The 18,599-nt window shown below is 45.3% G+C and overlaps 1 protein-coding gene across 1 annotated transcript; it reads right to left on the reverse strand.

Moving 5' to 3' along the window:
* Window positions 1–298: 298 nt before the first annotated feature.
* On the reverse strand, window positions 299–18,439 carry acoxl (acyl-CoA oxidase-like). The gene is made up of 19 exons (XM_062464160.1): window positions 18,181–18,439; window positions 17,968–18,064; window positions 17,807–17,893; window positions 17,571–17,657; window positions 17,360–17,458; window positions 17,056–17,170; window positions 16,103–16,189; window positions 15,934–16,006; window positions 15,548–15,680; window positions 14,207–14,241; window positions 13,228–13,344; window positions 12,658–12,811; window positions 11,971–12,060; window positions 11,287–11,396; window positions 10,654–10,765; window positions 10,324–10,411; window positions 7,815–7,885; window positions 4,265–4,366; window positions 299–2,006 (listed from the first exon to the last, which is right to left on the reverse strand). The coding sequence occupies exons 1-19, from the start codon at window positions 18,333–18,335 to the stop codon at window positions 1,797–1,799; spliced, it is 2,022 nt and encodes a 673-aa protein (XP_062320144.1). The 5' UTR covers window positions 18,336–18,439; the 3' UTR covers window positions 299–1,796.
* Window positions 18,440–18,599: the final 160 nt, after the last annotated feature.

Here is an 18,599-nt window from a genome sequence, read left to right on the forward strand (position 1 = left end):
GGACCCTTAAAAAAAACACCAAGATGAATGAGAAAATGTGGTCAAATTCACACCTCTGGTAGAAAACACACACTGTAAAGATGAATCTACATACAGCCGATTGAACCACTGACACACAATGTTCACACTTCAACCCACACATTCAGCCATTTAAAACACTCTTTCATTGTCTTCTGCTAATCATTTAACTATTCTGCTCATGCCTATAAAAGTCACTGGCCTCTAATAAAGAAATATCCTGCAATAACATCAGCACCAATCATTTGAACAAACTATGAGACATGGATGGCATTATAAATCACAGGCTACCAAAAAAGAATTTATTAAGAACAGTACACAATTACAGTTTTTTAGCAATATGGCAAACAAAACTAAGACTTCTGATTTTGCCATGATTGAAAAACAGATTTTTGAAATTACTTTTTAAATGACTAAACAAGCTAAAGTTAGTAGAGAAAGGAAATACAGTAAAGAAGAAGAGGCATTTTCTTATCAAAGGAGTCGGTCAATATTCCATTATTGGAATCAAAACTACAGTTAAGCCCAGATATGTCCATATTGGCACAAATAATGTTTTGAACGAAGAGCAGTATAATTGATAAAATATGCCTATACAATATATTATAAATATAAAGTGTCATTAACATTCTTAATCAAACATCGTTCAAGATCTATTTGGTTTTCAACAAACAGATAAAGTTGTTGGCAGGGGGTAGCTTATTGTAAAATATATATATTTTATAAGGCTTGTCTGTGCATCTGTGTATGTGTGTGTATGTGTTTTAGCTTACACACACATCAGTGTGATAAGGACACAGCAGAGATCCATATCTGAATATGGTTCTAGTTGTAGTTTTAGATGAAACACATTTCTGTCAACATGCAAATACTGACCACTAAAGAATCAAGCAGGCCAAATAAAATCATCCTTCAGGTATCAACCTACAGTACAGCGGTGAGAGTCTGCAAGTGTCAGCCCACATGCTAGTCAAACGTCTGGTTTGTCGGCTGTTACCATCCACCCCCAGTCTGTTTCTAAACAGGTGTCTGAAGTCACACAGACAATGAGGCTTCCAGTTTGTGTTTCTATGGCAGCACTTACTCAGGATCTTTTAACCCACGTTTAGCTCACTTATTGCACAAGAAGTATGAAATCCAGGGAATCTGCAAATCTCGGTCATTTGAGTGGCTACTCACACTACACAATGTCTCAGTCTGGCTATACAGTAAATGGTCCTGTTTATAGGTCATGTTAGCACAGAAATGTATTGCTAGTAAAAAGGGCTATTCAAATGTCAATGAGGATTTCACAGATCCTGTAGAACTACACTGACATACACCTAAACCAACCTAAAACCCTCAATTTTATGAGGCGAAACTCCCATGAAAAACCCCAGCACTATTACAAACATTGAGTCAGATCCCCGGTGTCACTGCCTGTATACAGATATTTTTTAAGCCACTGTGGTGGTGTCTATCAACATTCTAGATGTTCAAAGGCAAACACTTTGAATGTAAGATATATTGGCACAAATGACATGCTGAATGCATCTGGAAATGAACACAAACTGTACTACACCTGGGTAGTATAAGTATATCTCATCTATAACTTGAGGCTGGCTGAATCAACATTGAGTGTTGTGAGTGTTAAAGCTCCAGTGGTCTAGAGCTGGGTCAACAACAATATTACACCCAATAGATTTAAACTTCATTTCTATACTCGGGTTATTGATTTTAGCAGGTGGGGTTCTGGTTGAATTTGGAAGTTCTATAAATCAAGTGTGCTTTGGTGACCTTCACAACTTGGAGACAGTCTTGTGCTTGGATGTGCAGTGTGGCCCAGCAGAGTGGGCTGTGCTGGGGTCGGGGGGCTGAGAGTAGAAGGCCCACGGGGCTCTGGGATTCGCCACCCCGGCGATGGGAGCCTGGATGCAGGAGGAGGGGATGTTGAAGTCAGACACCACCTTCAGGGCCTCGTCCTTCACCAGCCTGCATAGGTCCAGCAGCTGGGGGAGGAAGCAATTGCGCAGGCGCACATTAGGGTGCTAATCAATAACACTTATACAGAATCAATATGCAACAATAAAGACAAGCGTGGGAAATATCTGGCTGCTGGAAGGATTGTAAAATACAAAGTACTTACAACAAAACATGACTTATTGGGAATTCCCATATTTTAAATAGTCTGTGTTCTAATGGTATAGCCAGCCTTTCTATCCTTTAAAAAAATTAATTGTATTTTGAGGTCTTTCTCCCTCACACTGACAGATTGATGTTGAGAAACATGCCCGTTCTCAGTTGACCCTCAGCCCCATACAATTGATGAGTCAGTTTTATGTGTTGTAATTTAATCTAACAAGCTCCTGCAGGAACTCTAGTCCCACTCTACCACTCTGGGGAGGGTTCATGATATCACAGTCACAATTTACAGACAGGGCATTCTGAACCCTCCTGTGATTTTAAGATGCCCATTAAAACCAAAGGTCTGGAAACAATGAGTAATGCTGCCAACTCCTACTGACCACAGTCTGAATGTTAACAAACAAATGCGGTGTAAATATGGTTATAGTCCACGTGGGATTCCAATAAGATGCCATCTGCTGGACCCTGAGGAGAACTACAGTTTCCATATCAGCAGCTGATTGTGACAAATTCAATAACTTTCAGAACAGGGCGTTTTCTTCTCTCTCGCTATAACTACTCTGCTATAAATATTAGTTATTGATAGGGGTCAATAATACAACTCCATAATACTGCCATTTTCAGTAAGTTTTATATTTTTACATTTTGCACATCCCATGGTGGAGGAAGAGCTCACACCTTGGTGGGTGGAAAGACAGAATCTGAATACATTTGTGGAAGGTTATGTTAATATCTGAACTGTATTCTCCATTCAACCTACTTTAACAGTTTGGCTTCTGCATCAATCACTCCTGAATTCATTTTCACAATGGCTGAACTACAAGTCTGTGGAAGCAGCAAGGTTTGGAAGGGCTGTATTGAAGATCTGACACCTCTATCAGTTGTTACTTTGTTGACCCAATGCAGGCTGTAAGCCCAGAATACACCAGAAACAGCAGATATCCCGGTGTCTAAAAACTCTCTTCCCTAATATAAGAATCAGAACAAATCTCACCAACAAGTCTCATGTGTGTATGTGTGTGTGTGTGTGTGTGAGCTTGCTTCCTGAACGCATGCATCAATATCCATGTGACAGTTACTGACAACTGGCCATTGATGGCAAATGCCCATTGTCCAGATTCCCATGCAGTGGACCATGCCTCCCCCAGTGGGCCAATATTGACCTGGGGAACGAGAGCCTGTGTCCACAGCTGCACTGTGACTCTGGAAACGAGGATCCCTGCTGGGAAGTTCACACACACATGACAGCTCTGTCTCCCTGTCCATCCCCTCAACAGCTGCCCCCTGCCCTCACTGCCCCCTCATGGAGAACAAGATTACTTACACACACCACTTTCACAGAAATAACAAAACCACAATTTACCAACTCAATTATTACAATGACAATAGTCTTGCAAGTAATGGAGTCGATTTGCGTGTGGTAATAGAGACATATGTATATATTACAGTACGGTATCAGGGGACTGTCCTGCAGTTTCAGTCTAGGCTAGTCTCTTTCCCTCTCGGTCTCTTGATAGTCTGGGTGGGCCAAACGTGATTTGCATGGCCTGATCACACTACTGAGATCAGGCCACGCGTGTGGCGATAAGCAAAATCCTGCTCCTGTTTTTTAACCAACTCTCTCTACTCTGTCTCTCCCACTCCTCCTCCTGTCCTCTCTTCCCCACCCTCTCCTGCTCTTTTAAGACCGCAAAGCTGAAATGTTGGACACTGATGTTCAGCCCTGTCTGGTAAACACAACTGTCCCTAGGCAAATCACACGACCAACACTTTTGGTACAACTTGGTATTACACTGGCACAGTGTTCATCATAAGGCGAGAATAACAAGTATTTATTGAAGATTTATTATAACTCAATCCGTGATGGCTACATGATCAATACAGATGTCCATTAGAAATCCAGGACTGTTTTACAAGTCTTTTTTGGGGTCAATTGTGGGGTAGAAAATATCAATATAATGAATCATGTCAAATAATGTAATCTTCACAGTAACATGGAACAGCCGTTTAGGAAATCTATTTCAGAACAGAACGTAACAGACTACACGTCGATGTAGTGGAGATTGAATTTCTAAATATTTCACTGTGCATTCACGTACTTGTGTGTGTTTGTGTGTCCTACCTGGCTGCGTATCTGTCGGCTGGTGGCAGGGGTTAGGTAGTGGTGCTCCAGGTACCAGGCTCTCTCCTGGAACACCAGGCTTGTCCCGTGAAGCAGACAGAACTAGTAACACACACACATACACAAACACACACAACACAAACTCTATCAAACATCGCCATAGAAATCAGGTGGAAGAGAACAGAAACCTATGGTCCTCATTGTAAGGAAGAGACAGTGTAGGATAGTTGTTTTGTAACAAAACAGTGGCAGTTTGTTTTACCTGTGGTTCTACATGATTTACATGAATCCTTCTCCATGATTTACATTACAGCAGTTCACCAAGTGAAAAAGCTTGTTATCGGAACAGGACCTGGTAAATGTGTTTGAACAACATGGTTGCTGTTGTCAGGTCATAACTGATAGTGTGTAGACTAAAGAACACAAAGGAAATGGAAAATTATAGACCGGTGGTCTAATACATGGTTTCTTCAGAGGTGATAGTGTGCGCGTGCGTGTGCATGTGTGTGTGTACACATCAATGTGTCTGACAAATAACTGTCACAGGAGATCAAAGAAAAGAGTGTTGTGGAAAATAGAGAGAGGGGCCTCGCAGGTCTCCACTGGGAGACAAACAACATGACTTCTGACAAGGTGTGTGTGCACTGTGATTGTGCTTGTTTGTGTGAGAGGAAATGCACCTACAGCACTGGCAAAGTGTGTGGTGCTGTGTTTACGCAAGTGCTCATCTGTGTGAGTGTGTGTGTGTGCTCAAGTGTTATGTACCTTCTGGTTAAACATGGCGGTGGCTTTTGACCCATCCTGCTGACTCTGCTGGTTGTCTGCCTAGAACCCGGAAGTCTACTCCCTCTCTGTTCCTCTTATGCAAAGTGGCTAATGTGGGAATGAGCTAGAGGTAAGAATAGACCCTGATCCACACCAGGTTATTAAGACTCTTATCAGATTCTACCATCCTGGCAGGAGACTCTTTTTATAGGTTTGGCCTGGGTTACAGCTCTGCCTATCACACGCCATGTGAGAGAGGATCTGACATGGGATTGGATGGATCCCCAGCATCGAAATTCGTCAGTCATGTCAGAAGGATGACTGGAATTCTTCACACGCGTGGACTAACTGTACAGTAGCAGTCACAAAACGCCTGTTTCGAATCCGTAACGACTGGCTCACGTACAAAACGTTGAAACCTAACATGAAACCGAGCACTGCTCGCTTCCCTGAGTTCACATGCAGCCTATGCCGCATGCACAGTGATTATTTTAAGACGCGGTACAGTAGATGACAGGAAAGGGAAACGCAGTCCCATGAACAGAAGGTGTTTCCCCCTCGATGGAAGGGTAATGAGTTATTTGTCACCCATCAGCCCTTTCTCCAGATACAGTTAGGTCCATAAATATTTGGACATTGACACAATTTTCATCATTTTGGCTCTGTATACCACCACAATGGATTTGAAATGAAACAATCAAGATGTGCTTTAAGTGCAGACTTTCAGCTTTAATTTCAGGGTATTTACATCCAAATCAGGTGAACGGTGTAGGAATTACAATACATTTTATATGTGGCCCCCCCCTTTTTAAGGGACCAAAAGTAATTGGACAATTGGCTGCTCAGCTGTTCCATGGCCAGGTGTATGTTATTCCCTCATGGGAGTTCGTTATTTCATTGACAAGGAGCAGATAAAAGGTCTAGAGTTCATTTCAAGTATGGTATTTGTGTTTGGAATCTGTTGCTGTCAACTCTCAATATGAAGTCCAAAGAGCTGTCACCATCAGTGAAGCAAGCCATCGTTAGGCTGAAAAATCAAAACAAACCTATCAGAGAGATAGCAAAAACATTAGGTGTGGCTCAATCAACTGTTTGGTACATTCTTATAAAGAAAGAACGCACTGGTGAGCTCAGCAACACCAAAAGACCCAGAAGACCACGGAAAACAACTGTGGTGGATGACAGAAGAATTCTTTCCCTGGTGAAGAAAAACCCCTTCACAACAGTTGGCCAGATCAAGAACACTCTCCAGGAGGTAGGCGTATCTGTGTCAAAGTCAAAAATTAAGAGAAGACTTCACCAGAGTAAATACAGAGGGTTCACCACAAGATGTAAACCATTGGTGAGTCTCAAAAACAGGAAGACCAGATTAGAGTTTGCCAAAAAACATCTAAAAGACCCTGTACAGTTCTGGAACAACATCCTATGGACAGATGAGACCAAGATCAACTTGTACCTGAATGATGGGAAGAGAAGAGTATGGAGAAGGGAAGGAACTGCTCATGATCCAAAGCATACCACCTCATCAGTGAAGCATGGTGGAGGTAGTGTTATGGCATGGGCATGTATGGCTGCCAATGGAACTGGTTCCCTTGTATTTATCGATGATGTGACTGCTGACAAAAGCAGTAGGATGAATTCTGAAGTGTTTCTGGCAATATTATCTGCTCAGATTCAGCCAAATGCTTCAGAACTCATAGGACGGCGCTTCACAGTGCAGATGGACAATGACCCGAAGCATACTGCGAAAGCAACCAAAGAGTTTTTTTAAGGCAAAGAAGTGGAATGTTCTGCAATGGCCAAGTCAATCACCTGACCTAAATCCAATTGAGCATGCATTTCACTTGCTAAAGACAAAACTGAAGGGAAAATGCCCCAAGAACAAGCAGGAACTGAAGACAGTTGCAGTAGAGGCCTGGCAGAGCATCACCAGGGACGAAACCCAGCGTCTGGTGATGTCTATGGGTTCCAGACTTCAGGCTGTCATTGACTGCAAAGGATTTGCAACCAAGTATTAAAAGTGACAATTAGATTTATGATTATGTTAGTTTGTCCAATTACTTTTGGTCCCTTAAAAAGGGGGGGGCCACATATAAAATGTATTGTAATTCCTACACCGTTCACCTGATTTGGATGTAAATACCCTGAAATTAAAGCTGAAAGTCTGCACTTAAAGCACATCTTGATTGTTTCATTTCAAATCCATTGTGGTGGTATACAGAGCCAAAATGATGAAAATTGTGTCAATGTCCAAATATTTATGGACCTAACTGTAGATGAGGGGAGGTAGAGGGGGTGCATACCCTGATTGGGGACACATACACAGGCAGGCTGTCTGAGTCTGCACAACAGAACAGGCAGGTATGGGTTGGTGGGTGGTGGGGTGTCAGCAGGAAGGAGGAACTAGGCAGAGACATGGGCAGCCACATGGCTCACATTGATGATGCATCTCCATTAAATGATGTAATATTCACCACAGTGTTTGGTCTCCACGGCTTCTTTGATGCTATTTCTTAACCCACCACTAAGTTAGCCTCTCTAATAAGAGGTGACGATATCTTGTTAAAAAGTGTCTTCAAAGAATGTTCACTCGGGCTCCCACGAGCTTAAAAAGATCACAATGCTTCACGTTGTCTCAGATTCTGAGAACTTTCCATAGGAGCTTGGCTGATGACTCAAAATGAGACAGTGATGGTTTCCTATTCAGGGGTGAGAGATAGTAGAAGAGTGGAAAACTTGTTTTTAACATACACACACACACACACACACAGACACACACACGCACCTTCGTTAACAGGGTGCGGTCCTCCTCAACTGGGCACTCTTGAATGGCCAGTGCAAACTGCTCCAAGGTTACTAAGAACATCAAAAAAAGAGAAAAACACAGTAGCTGAAAAACAAAGTTGTTATCAGCAGTCAATGTAACAGGGCACTACACTAACAGCTATAGTACTGCAACCACCTCCCACTCTCCACCTCCATACAGAGTGTAATTAAAACTATATTTTTTTAACATTACGCATTCAATAAACACATTTAAATACAATTATTCAACAGATTACAAAAATGTGTAAGACAGTTCTAGTCTTTCAATCAGCACCTTAAAGAGAAATGACTGCTGGACAGAATCAAAAAGACAAAATGGATTTACACACAATGGGTTTGAGGTTTGACTATTTCAACTACAGTTTTTCACACTGTGGCAGCCTCAAAGTGTTAGTCTGCGCCCAGTCACTCTCTTATCTGACAAACATCACAGGCCCTGGTGTTCTAGGGTACTTTATGGCTGGTTAAAGTCTATGTCTGTATGTGTGTCTATGAGTGTGTGTTAGCATATGTGGGAGTCAAGTGAGAAAATTGAAAGGTTATGGTCTTCTTGAGGAGCGTCTTTACATTGCCCCACTGGTCTCTTAACACAAATCATATAACACCAAAAGCAAAACACTAACACAGTTTGCCATGAAAACATTTCGTTTTTGCGAATTAACAATGCACACCAAATGTAAAAGTTTAAATTGATATATATGAGTGCTCTAAACTTAGATAAAAGTTAAGAAAAGGTACAAATGTCAAGCCACATGTGCAGCAGAGTGTGGGTGGGAGCTTGCAGAGCTCATGCCACAGTGACTAGGAGACTGCAGCCAGCACACAGGGAAACGTGTACCTGCTGCACACAGGGAAACATGTACCTGCTGCACACAGGGAAACATGTACCTGCTGCACACAGGGAAACGTGTACCTGCTGCACACAGGGAAACGTGTACCTGCTGCACACAGGGAAACGTGTACCTGCTGCACACAGGGAAACATGTACCTGCTGCACACAGGGAAACATGTACCTGCTGCACACAGGGAAACGTGTACCTGCTGCACACAGGGAAACATGTACCTGCTGCACACAGGGAAACGTGTACCTGCTGCACACAGGGAAACATGTACCTGCTGCACACAGGGAAACGTGTACCTGCTGCACACAGGGAAACATGTACCTGCTGCACACAGGGAAACGTGTACCTGCTGCACACAGGGAAACGTGTACCTGCTGCACACAGGGAAACGTGTACCTGCTGCACACAGGGAAACATGTACCTGCTGCACACAGGGAAACATGTACCTGCTGCACACAGGGAAACGTGTACCTGCTGCACACAGGGAAACATGTACCTGCTGCACACAGGGAAACATGTACCTGCTGCACACAGGGAAACATGTACCTGCTGCACACAGGGAAACATGTACCTGCTGCACACAGGGAAACATGTACCTGCTGCACACAGGGAAACGTGTACCTGCTGCACACAGGGAAACATGTACCTGCTGCACACAGGGAAACATGTACCTGCTGCACACAGGGAAACGTGTACCTGCTGCACACAGGGAAACGTGTACCTGCTGCACACAGGGAAACATGTACCTGCTGCACACAGGGAAACATGTACCTGCTGCACACAGGGAAACATGTACCTGCTGCACACAGGGAAACATGTACCTGCTGCACAGAGGGAAACGTGTACCTGCTGCACACAGGGAAACATGTACCTGCTGCACACAGGGAAACGTGTACCTGCTGCACACAGGGAAACATGTACCTGCTGCACACAGGGAAACGTGTACCTGCTGCACACAGGGAAACATGTACCTGCTGCACACAGGGAAACGTGTACCTGCTGCACACAGGGAAACATGTACCTGCTGCACACAGGGAAACGTGTACCTGCTGCACACAGGGAAACATGTACCTGCTGCACACAGGGAAACGTGTACCTGCTGCACACAGGGAAACATGTACCTGCTGCACACAGGGAAACGTGTACCTGCTGCACACAGGGAAACATGTACCTGCTGCACACAGGGAAACATGTACCTGCTGCACACAGGGAAACATGTACCTGCTGCACACAGGGAAACATGTACCTGCTGCACACAGGGAAACATGTACCTGCTGCACACAGGGAAACGTGTACCTGCTGCACACAGGGAAACGTGTACCTGCTGCACAGAGGGAACCATGCAGCGTAACTGAGTTAGGTGATCTTCCTAAGGTCAGGCATTAGGATTCTAACAAGCTGATTGCTCAAGGTGAGGGTTACATCTCAACAAATCCGCAGACACGAATGATCTCGATATGTCCTAATGTTGAGGTGGACATGAAGCATTGTGTCAAACCATGACCAAACAAGGGGTGCTCAAGATTTTAACTCCGCGGTTTTCATCTGACGTAAGTCAACCTTTGCAGCTCCTACATTAAGGGTCAGGATGAGGGGGAGGGGCCATCAATATCTAGCTCCACCCACCTCTGTGTATATGAGCCATAGCCAGGCAGGTCACATGGTGCAGGCAGGAGTTCCAAGCGTCGAAAAAGGGCTCTTTGTTTCTTTCCACCTGAATGGAACAACGGCGAGGGAGAGCTTTATAAACAAAAGACTCCATAAACACCTACTAAAAACTTAATAAATAAAAAAACAAATAAAAGGCCTTATCAGAATCCATAAAAACTTTATTAGACATAATTAAACATCATTACTATCTTATTAGAATCTATAAAGACTTATTGGACTATATAAAGACTTTCTGAGAGGTTGGACACCTTTCCAACCTGTGGACTTGTATACACTCGGCCTGACCTTGGTGTAGAGTCTGGCGGCCAGGCTGCGCTGGAGGACCCTCTGCCTGTACTCCAGAGCCTTGAGCAGGAAGCTCAGGTCGCTCACCTTGTCCACACTGAACGCCAGGATGCTGAAGAGAGGCAGGGTGAACAACCATCACACAATACACAATGTAATAATACATAATGTCACACTGGTCTATTCAGGGAGACTGGGACCACTCAGATGACTTGATGGCCATGCTACATGTGATTAATGACGGCAGACAATATCTAAATATAATCTAAATATAGAACCTCTGAATATAATGAATGCTCTGGTGTGTGAGACATGAGGCGTGATTGGGCGTCTTTGGGTTCATGGGACAGACAATGAGAGGGATTTGTGTGCAGATGGTTTATTTATGGACATCTGAGAAGCAGAGCGACATGTCAAGGTAATCAGTTAGTGAAAGACACGCACAGCCTGGATACTGGGAGGGGCATTCTCTGGATCCGGGAGGGCTTCAAAAGATATACTTTAAAACGTAGTGAATCTGCTTCAATAGTGCTGCTAACTAGGTGTGGGTGGAGGGTCTTTGGAGGGGGGTCTAGAATGAGATTGGCATTTTACCATCGCTTGATCCACCTAACCAGGTGCTTGGCTGGTTACCTGGTTCTGAGGCTGTCGGAGACTGAGCCGGACCAGGTACTGATGAGCCTGCCCAGCATGTTGCCCGACATCTGTCTGGTGTACTGGGACATCAGCTCCCGCACAACCACCTGCGCGCGCACACACACACACACGGCACAGGCCAGAGGTCATAGGTAACAGGTACGCCTCAGACGTGTCAGGGTTCACTTCAGATTAGATGTCAAACTGAATTCGAAGATCCTAACATATTGTATGGTTGGCACACAACAGCACATCCAAAAGAGGGAATTTTCCCACTACAGTACATCCCAATTAGGGGGTGTTACTCCATCTCCAGCTCTGAGAGAAAAACAAGTTACGCGTAATCTAATGGAGACGGTTCCTTCTGTGCATACACACACCCCTTCTTAAACTAAAGAGGCTCTTTCACTATAGAATTGCATTCTGATCTTAATCTTTCCAAACATTTTGCGGGTTATTTCGATCCGTTTCGATGCAGAAGAGCCAAGTCTGAGAGTCTGGTTTGGCCCCGAGCCACTGTCTGTTCCCTATGGGTCACGGTTTGACCAAAGTGGCTTTTAAAAGTTGAATGACAAACAAAGACAGCCATGTCAAGATGAGTCAGATATCCTGCTTTAAAAAGCCCAACACAGTGCAGTTCATGTTGTAGGATAAGGGTCCACTGTGGACTGGCTGGCGCACCTGCAGCATGACAACGTTGTCCCCTTCGAAAGTGACAAACACGTCCGAGTCACATTTCAGACCCGGGATCCGGTTCTCCATCATGAAGCCCTGCACGGAGGAGAACACACAGCCTTAGGACACAACGATACGGCCTGCAGTCCATGGTCTCTAAGTTGTCTCTACGTTAACATTTCCTTAAAAAAAAACATATCCAGAGCTTGTTGAAAAGAGACTAGAAATCAGGGTGAGAAAGAGAAGACATGCAGGAAATGGCCCAGGCCCGAATCAAACCCCAGCCCCTGCCTTATGGCCTTAGCCTCAGTGGTAGGTGCTCTACCCAGTGAGCCAGTGAGCCACCAGGACACTCCACATTTCCTTAAAACATCTATCTTGTTACACTTGTACAAATTCTGTGATGCGAGCCTCCACTAGTACACTTGCTTTCTTTCAGCAAAGAGACCAACAGGCAAATGTCAGGGCTTACTAACAGCAACACGTGCAGACTGAAAGCTCTGACACACACACACACACACACATACAAGTACAGAGGTACTGTGCTGTAGTTTCCAGACATAGGCTTGCATCACCCGCACCTGAATACACATATTTAGCTATTTACAAATAACTATGTTCTGGAGGGATGGGTTTTCGGCACACCGTATATAAACTCATCTCCCTATCACTCACAAATACACACACACACACCATGCCCCCGGTACACTCGCGGCACTCCTGCAGGCAGGCCAGGTTCCCCCAGGTGCTGTAGGCCTTGAGTCCAGCTACCAGGGCCTGAAGGGAGCGTCTGCTCTCCAGATCCTCTCCCTCACACAGCGCCTGGTCCATCATCCTCGCGGCATACCTGAGAAAGACACACACGCGCACATTCTCTTGAACAGGTGCATTAAGGAGACAGCACCCTCTAGTGGAGAGCAAGACACGTGACATGGCCCACCCTGGTGATGAGACACAGGGGGCTGTTACAGGGTTTCCTTTTCTTGTGCAGAAAAGATGTCCCCTGCTACAGCTGTATGTGTTACCACGTCGAGACCAAGTGTTACCCTGTAGAGACTGTGTTACCATGTGGAGGCTGTAGTGGCTGTGTTACCCTGTAGAGGCTGTATTCCCCTGTAGAGGCTGTATTCTCCTGTAGAGGCTGTATTCCCCTGTAGAGGCTGTATTCCCCTGTAGAGGCTGTATTCCCCTGTAGAGGCTGTATTCCCCTGTAGAGGCTGAGTTACCTGTAGAGGCTGTATTCCCCTGTAGAGGCTGAGTTACCTGGTGGTGAAGGTGAGTGCCAGAGCAGCTGCCAGGTGAGGCATCAGACGAACGTACTGGGTCTGATGTTCAATGATCTTCACCTCGTCCTTGTCCTTAGGCCCAAACTGACGACGACTGCGGGGGTATAAAAGAGCAAACATGGTAGAAGAGAAGACATGTGTTTGTGTAAGCACGAGAGCGGGAACACGTGTGTGTGTGTGTGTGTACAGTATGTTTGGGTGTGTATTGTACTTCAGCATCTCTGCGCTGATGTGGTCACAAACATGTGCGCAGTGCACCTGCTGCTGTGGAAGCACTACAAACGCTATCTGTGAGTGGATCTAACCAGAAACACAGGTGCCTGGTGTGTGTGTGTGTATCAGTGTGTGTGTGTGTGTGTGTCAGGGGTAGATGGGTTGGAAAATATTGCCCACTACTCAGTGAAAGTTTGCTGAAGTGTGTTGTACAGAATGACCCCTGTAGACAGGGCGCAGTCTTTACAGAGGACAGGAATCAGGCCACTGAGCAGAAGGTATGATCTCTCCCTCCATCTTTGCATCTCTCTCTGGGGTGATTCTGCTCGGGGATGCCAACCACAGAGAACCCATCCTTCCTCCCCCTCTGGCTCTCCCCCCTCCTACGCTCTCGCCCCCGCAATGGAAACTTCAGCGGAACACACAAACACACACGAAAGGATGTACACAGGAACAGAGCAGATGCGGTCGAACAACAAGAAACTCCCTCTGAGCGAGTGTGGGGGAGAGGGAGAAATGGAGGGAGGGGGGTGTTGTCAAGTCAAACAACACATGTCACGTCTGGGTGGAAAGACCGAATCTCTCTAGAAACCCTCATAAAGATTTCTAAGGGATGTCGCCCGAACACTGTAGGACGGGGATCCTTAAAAGATTATGTGATCTATGTAGATACCAGCGCATGGACATGGAGGCACATTGTGGAGTACATGTCTTTGTGTGGAAGAGGTGAGGCTGCAATGTACCTGTGGCTGTATCGGACTGCAATGACGAGACCCAGCTGTGGAAGGAAGGAAGGAAGGGAGTGGGCAGAGAGGGTATGTGGGTACAAAGAAAAACAGAGGGAGGGTTCACAGCGATTAAGTCAACAGGGGACATCAACTGCTGTAAGGTTGCCCTTCCCTGATTTCCCTTGGCTCCGCTACAGATGGTAGAACTAGTGCTACTGGATATTTACCCTCGTCCAAAAGCTATGTTGCACCACTGTGTGCAGGGTATAACAAGATAACACGCTTGAACTGAGAGGCAACAAAGATAAACCAAACCAGGTGCATGTACAGCAAACATTAACCATATCCTCAATCCAGTCATGTTTTCATGGGTCTTTCCTTGGTGACAGCTCATCATGACTCAACTACATTCATCCCCGAAGATTATGACACTCTTTTTTTGTTTCTGCAGTCGGACAGCAGACTACTCAATGACTAAGTCCTGCTTGGATCCAGGTCAGTCACTTACTACACAATTACATTTTTTTTTGTCATTTAGAAGATGCTTTTATCCAGAGCGACTTACAGTAAGTACAGGGACATTCCCCGAGGCAAGTAGGGTGAAGTGCCTTGCCAAAGGACACAAAGTAATTTTTTTCAGCGGCCGGGAATCGAACTGGCAACCTTCTGATTACTAGCCCGATTCCCTAACCACTCAGCCATCTGACCCCCCCTTAGACTGGCAAACTAACATACCATAGCCCTGACTGTCAGCAGTGAGTTTCCAATACTGAATGGACAAACCTAGTCAATCCTACACTGGTACACTGTACCTAGGAGATCCCAGTGCAGTGGTTAATGTGCAGTATAACTATGTATTGTTGGTGATGGGGGATATAGAGAATGAGACAGCACTGCCCCCTAGCTGCTACCTAGAAATAGAAAAATATTAAAATCTTTTGAAGAATGACCAGATTGACCCTGCAATATACCTCTAAAAATAAACGTCTTCTTATTTGATGCATTGCCTAAGGTTAAAGATAAATAACTGTATACTGTGATCATAACACGGTTCATCAGATGCTGTACTTATGGTATATATAAAACCTTAAGAATATTTGCTCAGAACCTGCAGTTGCGAACCTGTTTGGCTTGTTGTCTAACATGTCTGTGCTTCTCTCGCGGGCCTCCTCCCTTTCTTGCATCTTGATGAAACCTCCTTTCCTTTCGCCCTCCTCTCCTGTCCCCTGAGACTTACAGAACGTGGTTTCATTTGTCACAGACCGCACGGGTCGGAGACAAATAGTCTTACTCAAGCTCTTATCACATCCGCACAGACATATGTACTTCTGCTGTTTTCTTGCAGTTTGGTCTCACCTTCATGGCAGTCATGGCCTGGACCGTGAGCCCCAGCCTGGTAGGGGTCAGGGCAGCCAACATGGCGTTAAAACGCCGACTCTTGTTCTGAATGGGAGAGGAGTACTGGCCGTCTGCTGACACACTGCCAAACCTAGACACACACACATATATGCAAAGGTTGGTGGCCCTTGGGCCTTACCGCAGTGTTCAAATCTGTCCTGGGCCCTAGGCTGCATGTCTTCCCCTCTCTCCATTGCCTTTCCTGTCATATGTAACTATCACTGTCTAATAAATCATATCTTTATACTTTTGTCAGGATTCCAGTTACAGACGTTAAACTAATTTTGCATATTTGTTTGTATGTTTCTTGAAACAGATCAGTGTCAGCAAGCCAGTTGACTTACTTGCTGAGCAGATTCTCTCTGGGAATCCTCACATTGTCAAAGATCAGGATCCCGTTGTCAACCCCATGCAGCCCTGAGAAAGAAGTACACAGAGAACAGTGCGAAAAATAAATACAAAACACTCAGATTGCGGTGTTCATCATCATGGAGAGCTGGCCATGCTGCCTACCTTCTTTGTGCTTCATGTCGATGGCGGTTACTCCCGTGTACATAACATTGTGCTTGTCTCGGATCGGCACGATGAAACAGTGAGGACCTGCACAGACGGGAGAGATGCACAGCTCAGCTCAGCTCAGCCTCTCTCTCTCTCTCTCTCTCTCTCTCTCTCTCTCTCTCTCTCTCTCTCTCTCTCTCTCTCTCTCTCTCTCTCTCTCTCTCTCTCTCTCTCTCTGCTGAACACCACAGCTCATGTCTCTCTCTCTCTCTGCTGATTACCACAACTCAACTCACATCTCTCTCTCTCTCTCTCTCTCTCTCTACTGACCACCACAGCTCACGTCTCTCTCTCTCTCTGCTGACCACCACAGCTCAGGTCTCTCTCTCTCTCACACTCTCTGCTGACCACCACAGCTCAGGTCTCTCTCTCTCTCTTTCTCTCTCTGCTGACCACCACAGCTCAGGTCTCTCTCTCTCTGCTGACCACCACAGCTCAGGTCTCTCTCTCTCTCCTGACCACCACAGCTCAGGTCTCTCTCTCTCTCTCTGCTGACCACCACAGCTCAGGTCTCTCTCTCTCTCTCTCTGCTGACCACCACAGCTCAGGTCTCTCTCTCTCTGCTGACCACCACAGCTCAGGTCTCTCTCTCTCTCTGCTGACCACCACAGCTCAGGTCTCTCTCTCTCTGCTGAGCACCACAGCTCAGGTCTCTCTCTCTCTGCTGACCACCACAGCTCAGATCTCTCTCTGCTGACCACCACAGCTCAGGTCTCTCTCTCTCTGCTGAGCACCACAGCTCAGGTCTCTCTCTCTCTGCTGACCACCACAGCTCTGGTCTCTCTCTCTCTCTGCTGACCACCACAGCTCAGATCTCTCTCTGCTGACCACCACCACCACAGAAATGGGACGTATCACAGAAACAAAAGACAGAATGAATAGAAGCAACAGACAGGGTGGAAGCCCACCTTGGACTTCTCCGTGGATGATGAGCTGGGCGAAGACAGAAGCGTAGTGTCCCTTCATTGAGTTCCCTATGTACATCTTCTGGGCATCTTCACAGGGGGTGTGGATGATAAACTCCTGGAGAGAGCGAGAGCGAGAGCGAGAGAGAGAGCGAGAGAGAGAAGGGAAGCTAAGTTGTTTGATGTGACATGATGATGATGATGATAGATGGCAAATGGAAAATACTGTAGATACAACTGTGAGTGTATGTAAATATGGTTTTCCATAATGTATTTTACAGCTATTTATCCAAATGACTGGGCTGACCTGTGTAGAAGGGTCATAGCGAGCCTCCGTCAGGATTCCTCTCACATTACTCCCATGTCCTCTCTCTGTCATGGCAAACATCCCTGTGAACTCCAGTTCCTGCAAAACATACACACACCACCAAAGAACATAGTTGGGTACACTGACTTTTGTATCACTAGGAGCAGAGAAAGAACCACTTAGAGAGACTGGGAGGGGTATCTATACGCACCGTAACAGGCAGGTACCACTTGGTCTTCTGCTCAAGACAACCCAGGTTGGTGACAGCACCTCCAAACAGTCCACATACCACCCCTAACTATGGACAACAATTGAGAATCTATCTTCGGACTTGTTCTTAAGCTCAAATGCAATATAATTCTGAATAATATACAGCATGTGTGCCCTGCAATAAAAAATGATGTAGGGTGGTAAGCCACGTAGAATATTGTGTTACACAAGTTTTACCTTAACTCCTGTCGACATATCTGCAGAGCAGACCAGTTCGGTTATAACCAAGCTCTTAGCTAAAAATTCTTTCTGTTTGTCCTTTACCTAGAAGTGCGGAAAATGCACGTGTTACACAACGTTACCTACATCGTATTATATATTTAATTTGATAATCGTACCTGATCTTTGAGTTGGCGTTGCACAGCTGGCAGCTGTAAAATGAATTGCAGTCTATCAACGGTGAGTTCTCGGTTCTGATCCAAATTTAGATCATAACTGTGGAATGAATATAAGTGAGTAAATATATTCTACCCTAAGATATGCATCTTGATGCTAGCAGTTGTATAGTGGACTACAACATTGACATTAGGTTGCATCCAGCGAAAACAAACCTGCTCGTTTTAAACAGTTCGCATTGAGATATTGCATTCCTTATGGAATCTTTGGTTTCCCAAAATTCCCCATCAAGATATCTTGCAAGGCTGCTTGGAGGGGTTTTGATGGGAATCGAAGTTTCATACATTCCAGTTTGCGGTGAAATATCCATTTTCCTCAATGGATTGCTGCTTGATATCAGAACAAATGTACTCTACCCATTCAACTTCCGTATGTCTGGATGATGTCACTCATTGATGTTGTGCATCTGTGTTGGACACATTGTGCGGAAAGAATTCGCACGGTACATTCAGTTCCCTTTAATCTGTCAAATTGAAGCGCGTAGGTAAAAGAATAGAACACAATCATATCTACTTTGTAATATAGCCGCTATAGATATACTAGTGTGTGCGGCTTTTATAAGGTGATTCCAAAA

Source organism: Osmerus eperlanus, chromosome 6 (genome assembly GCF_963692335.1).
Source record: "Osmerus eperlanus chromosome 6, fOsmEpe2.1, whole genome shotgun sequence".
Lineage (NCBI taxonomy): Eukaryota > Metazoa > Chordata > Actinopteri > Osmeriformes > Osmeridae > Osmerus > Osmerus eperlanus.

What these genes read in the sequence shown, in the direction of transcription:
- acoxl (XM_062464160.1), bottom strand. Translation starts at nt 18,335, where the DNA reads ATGGATATTTCACCGCAAACTGGAATGTATGAAACTTCGATTCCCATC. An exon ending in GCTATGACCCTTCTACACAG is followed by an intron (nt 17,171 to 17,359) that starts GTCAGCCCAGTC and finishes CGCTCTCTCCAG; the next exon opens with GAGTTTATCATCCACACCCC. An exon ending in GCACTCACCTTCACCACCAG is followed by an intron (nt 12,812 to 13,227) that starts GTAACTCAGCCT and finishes TGTCTTTCTCAG; the next exon opens with GTATGCCGCGAGGATGATGG.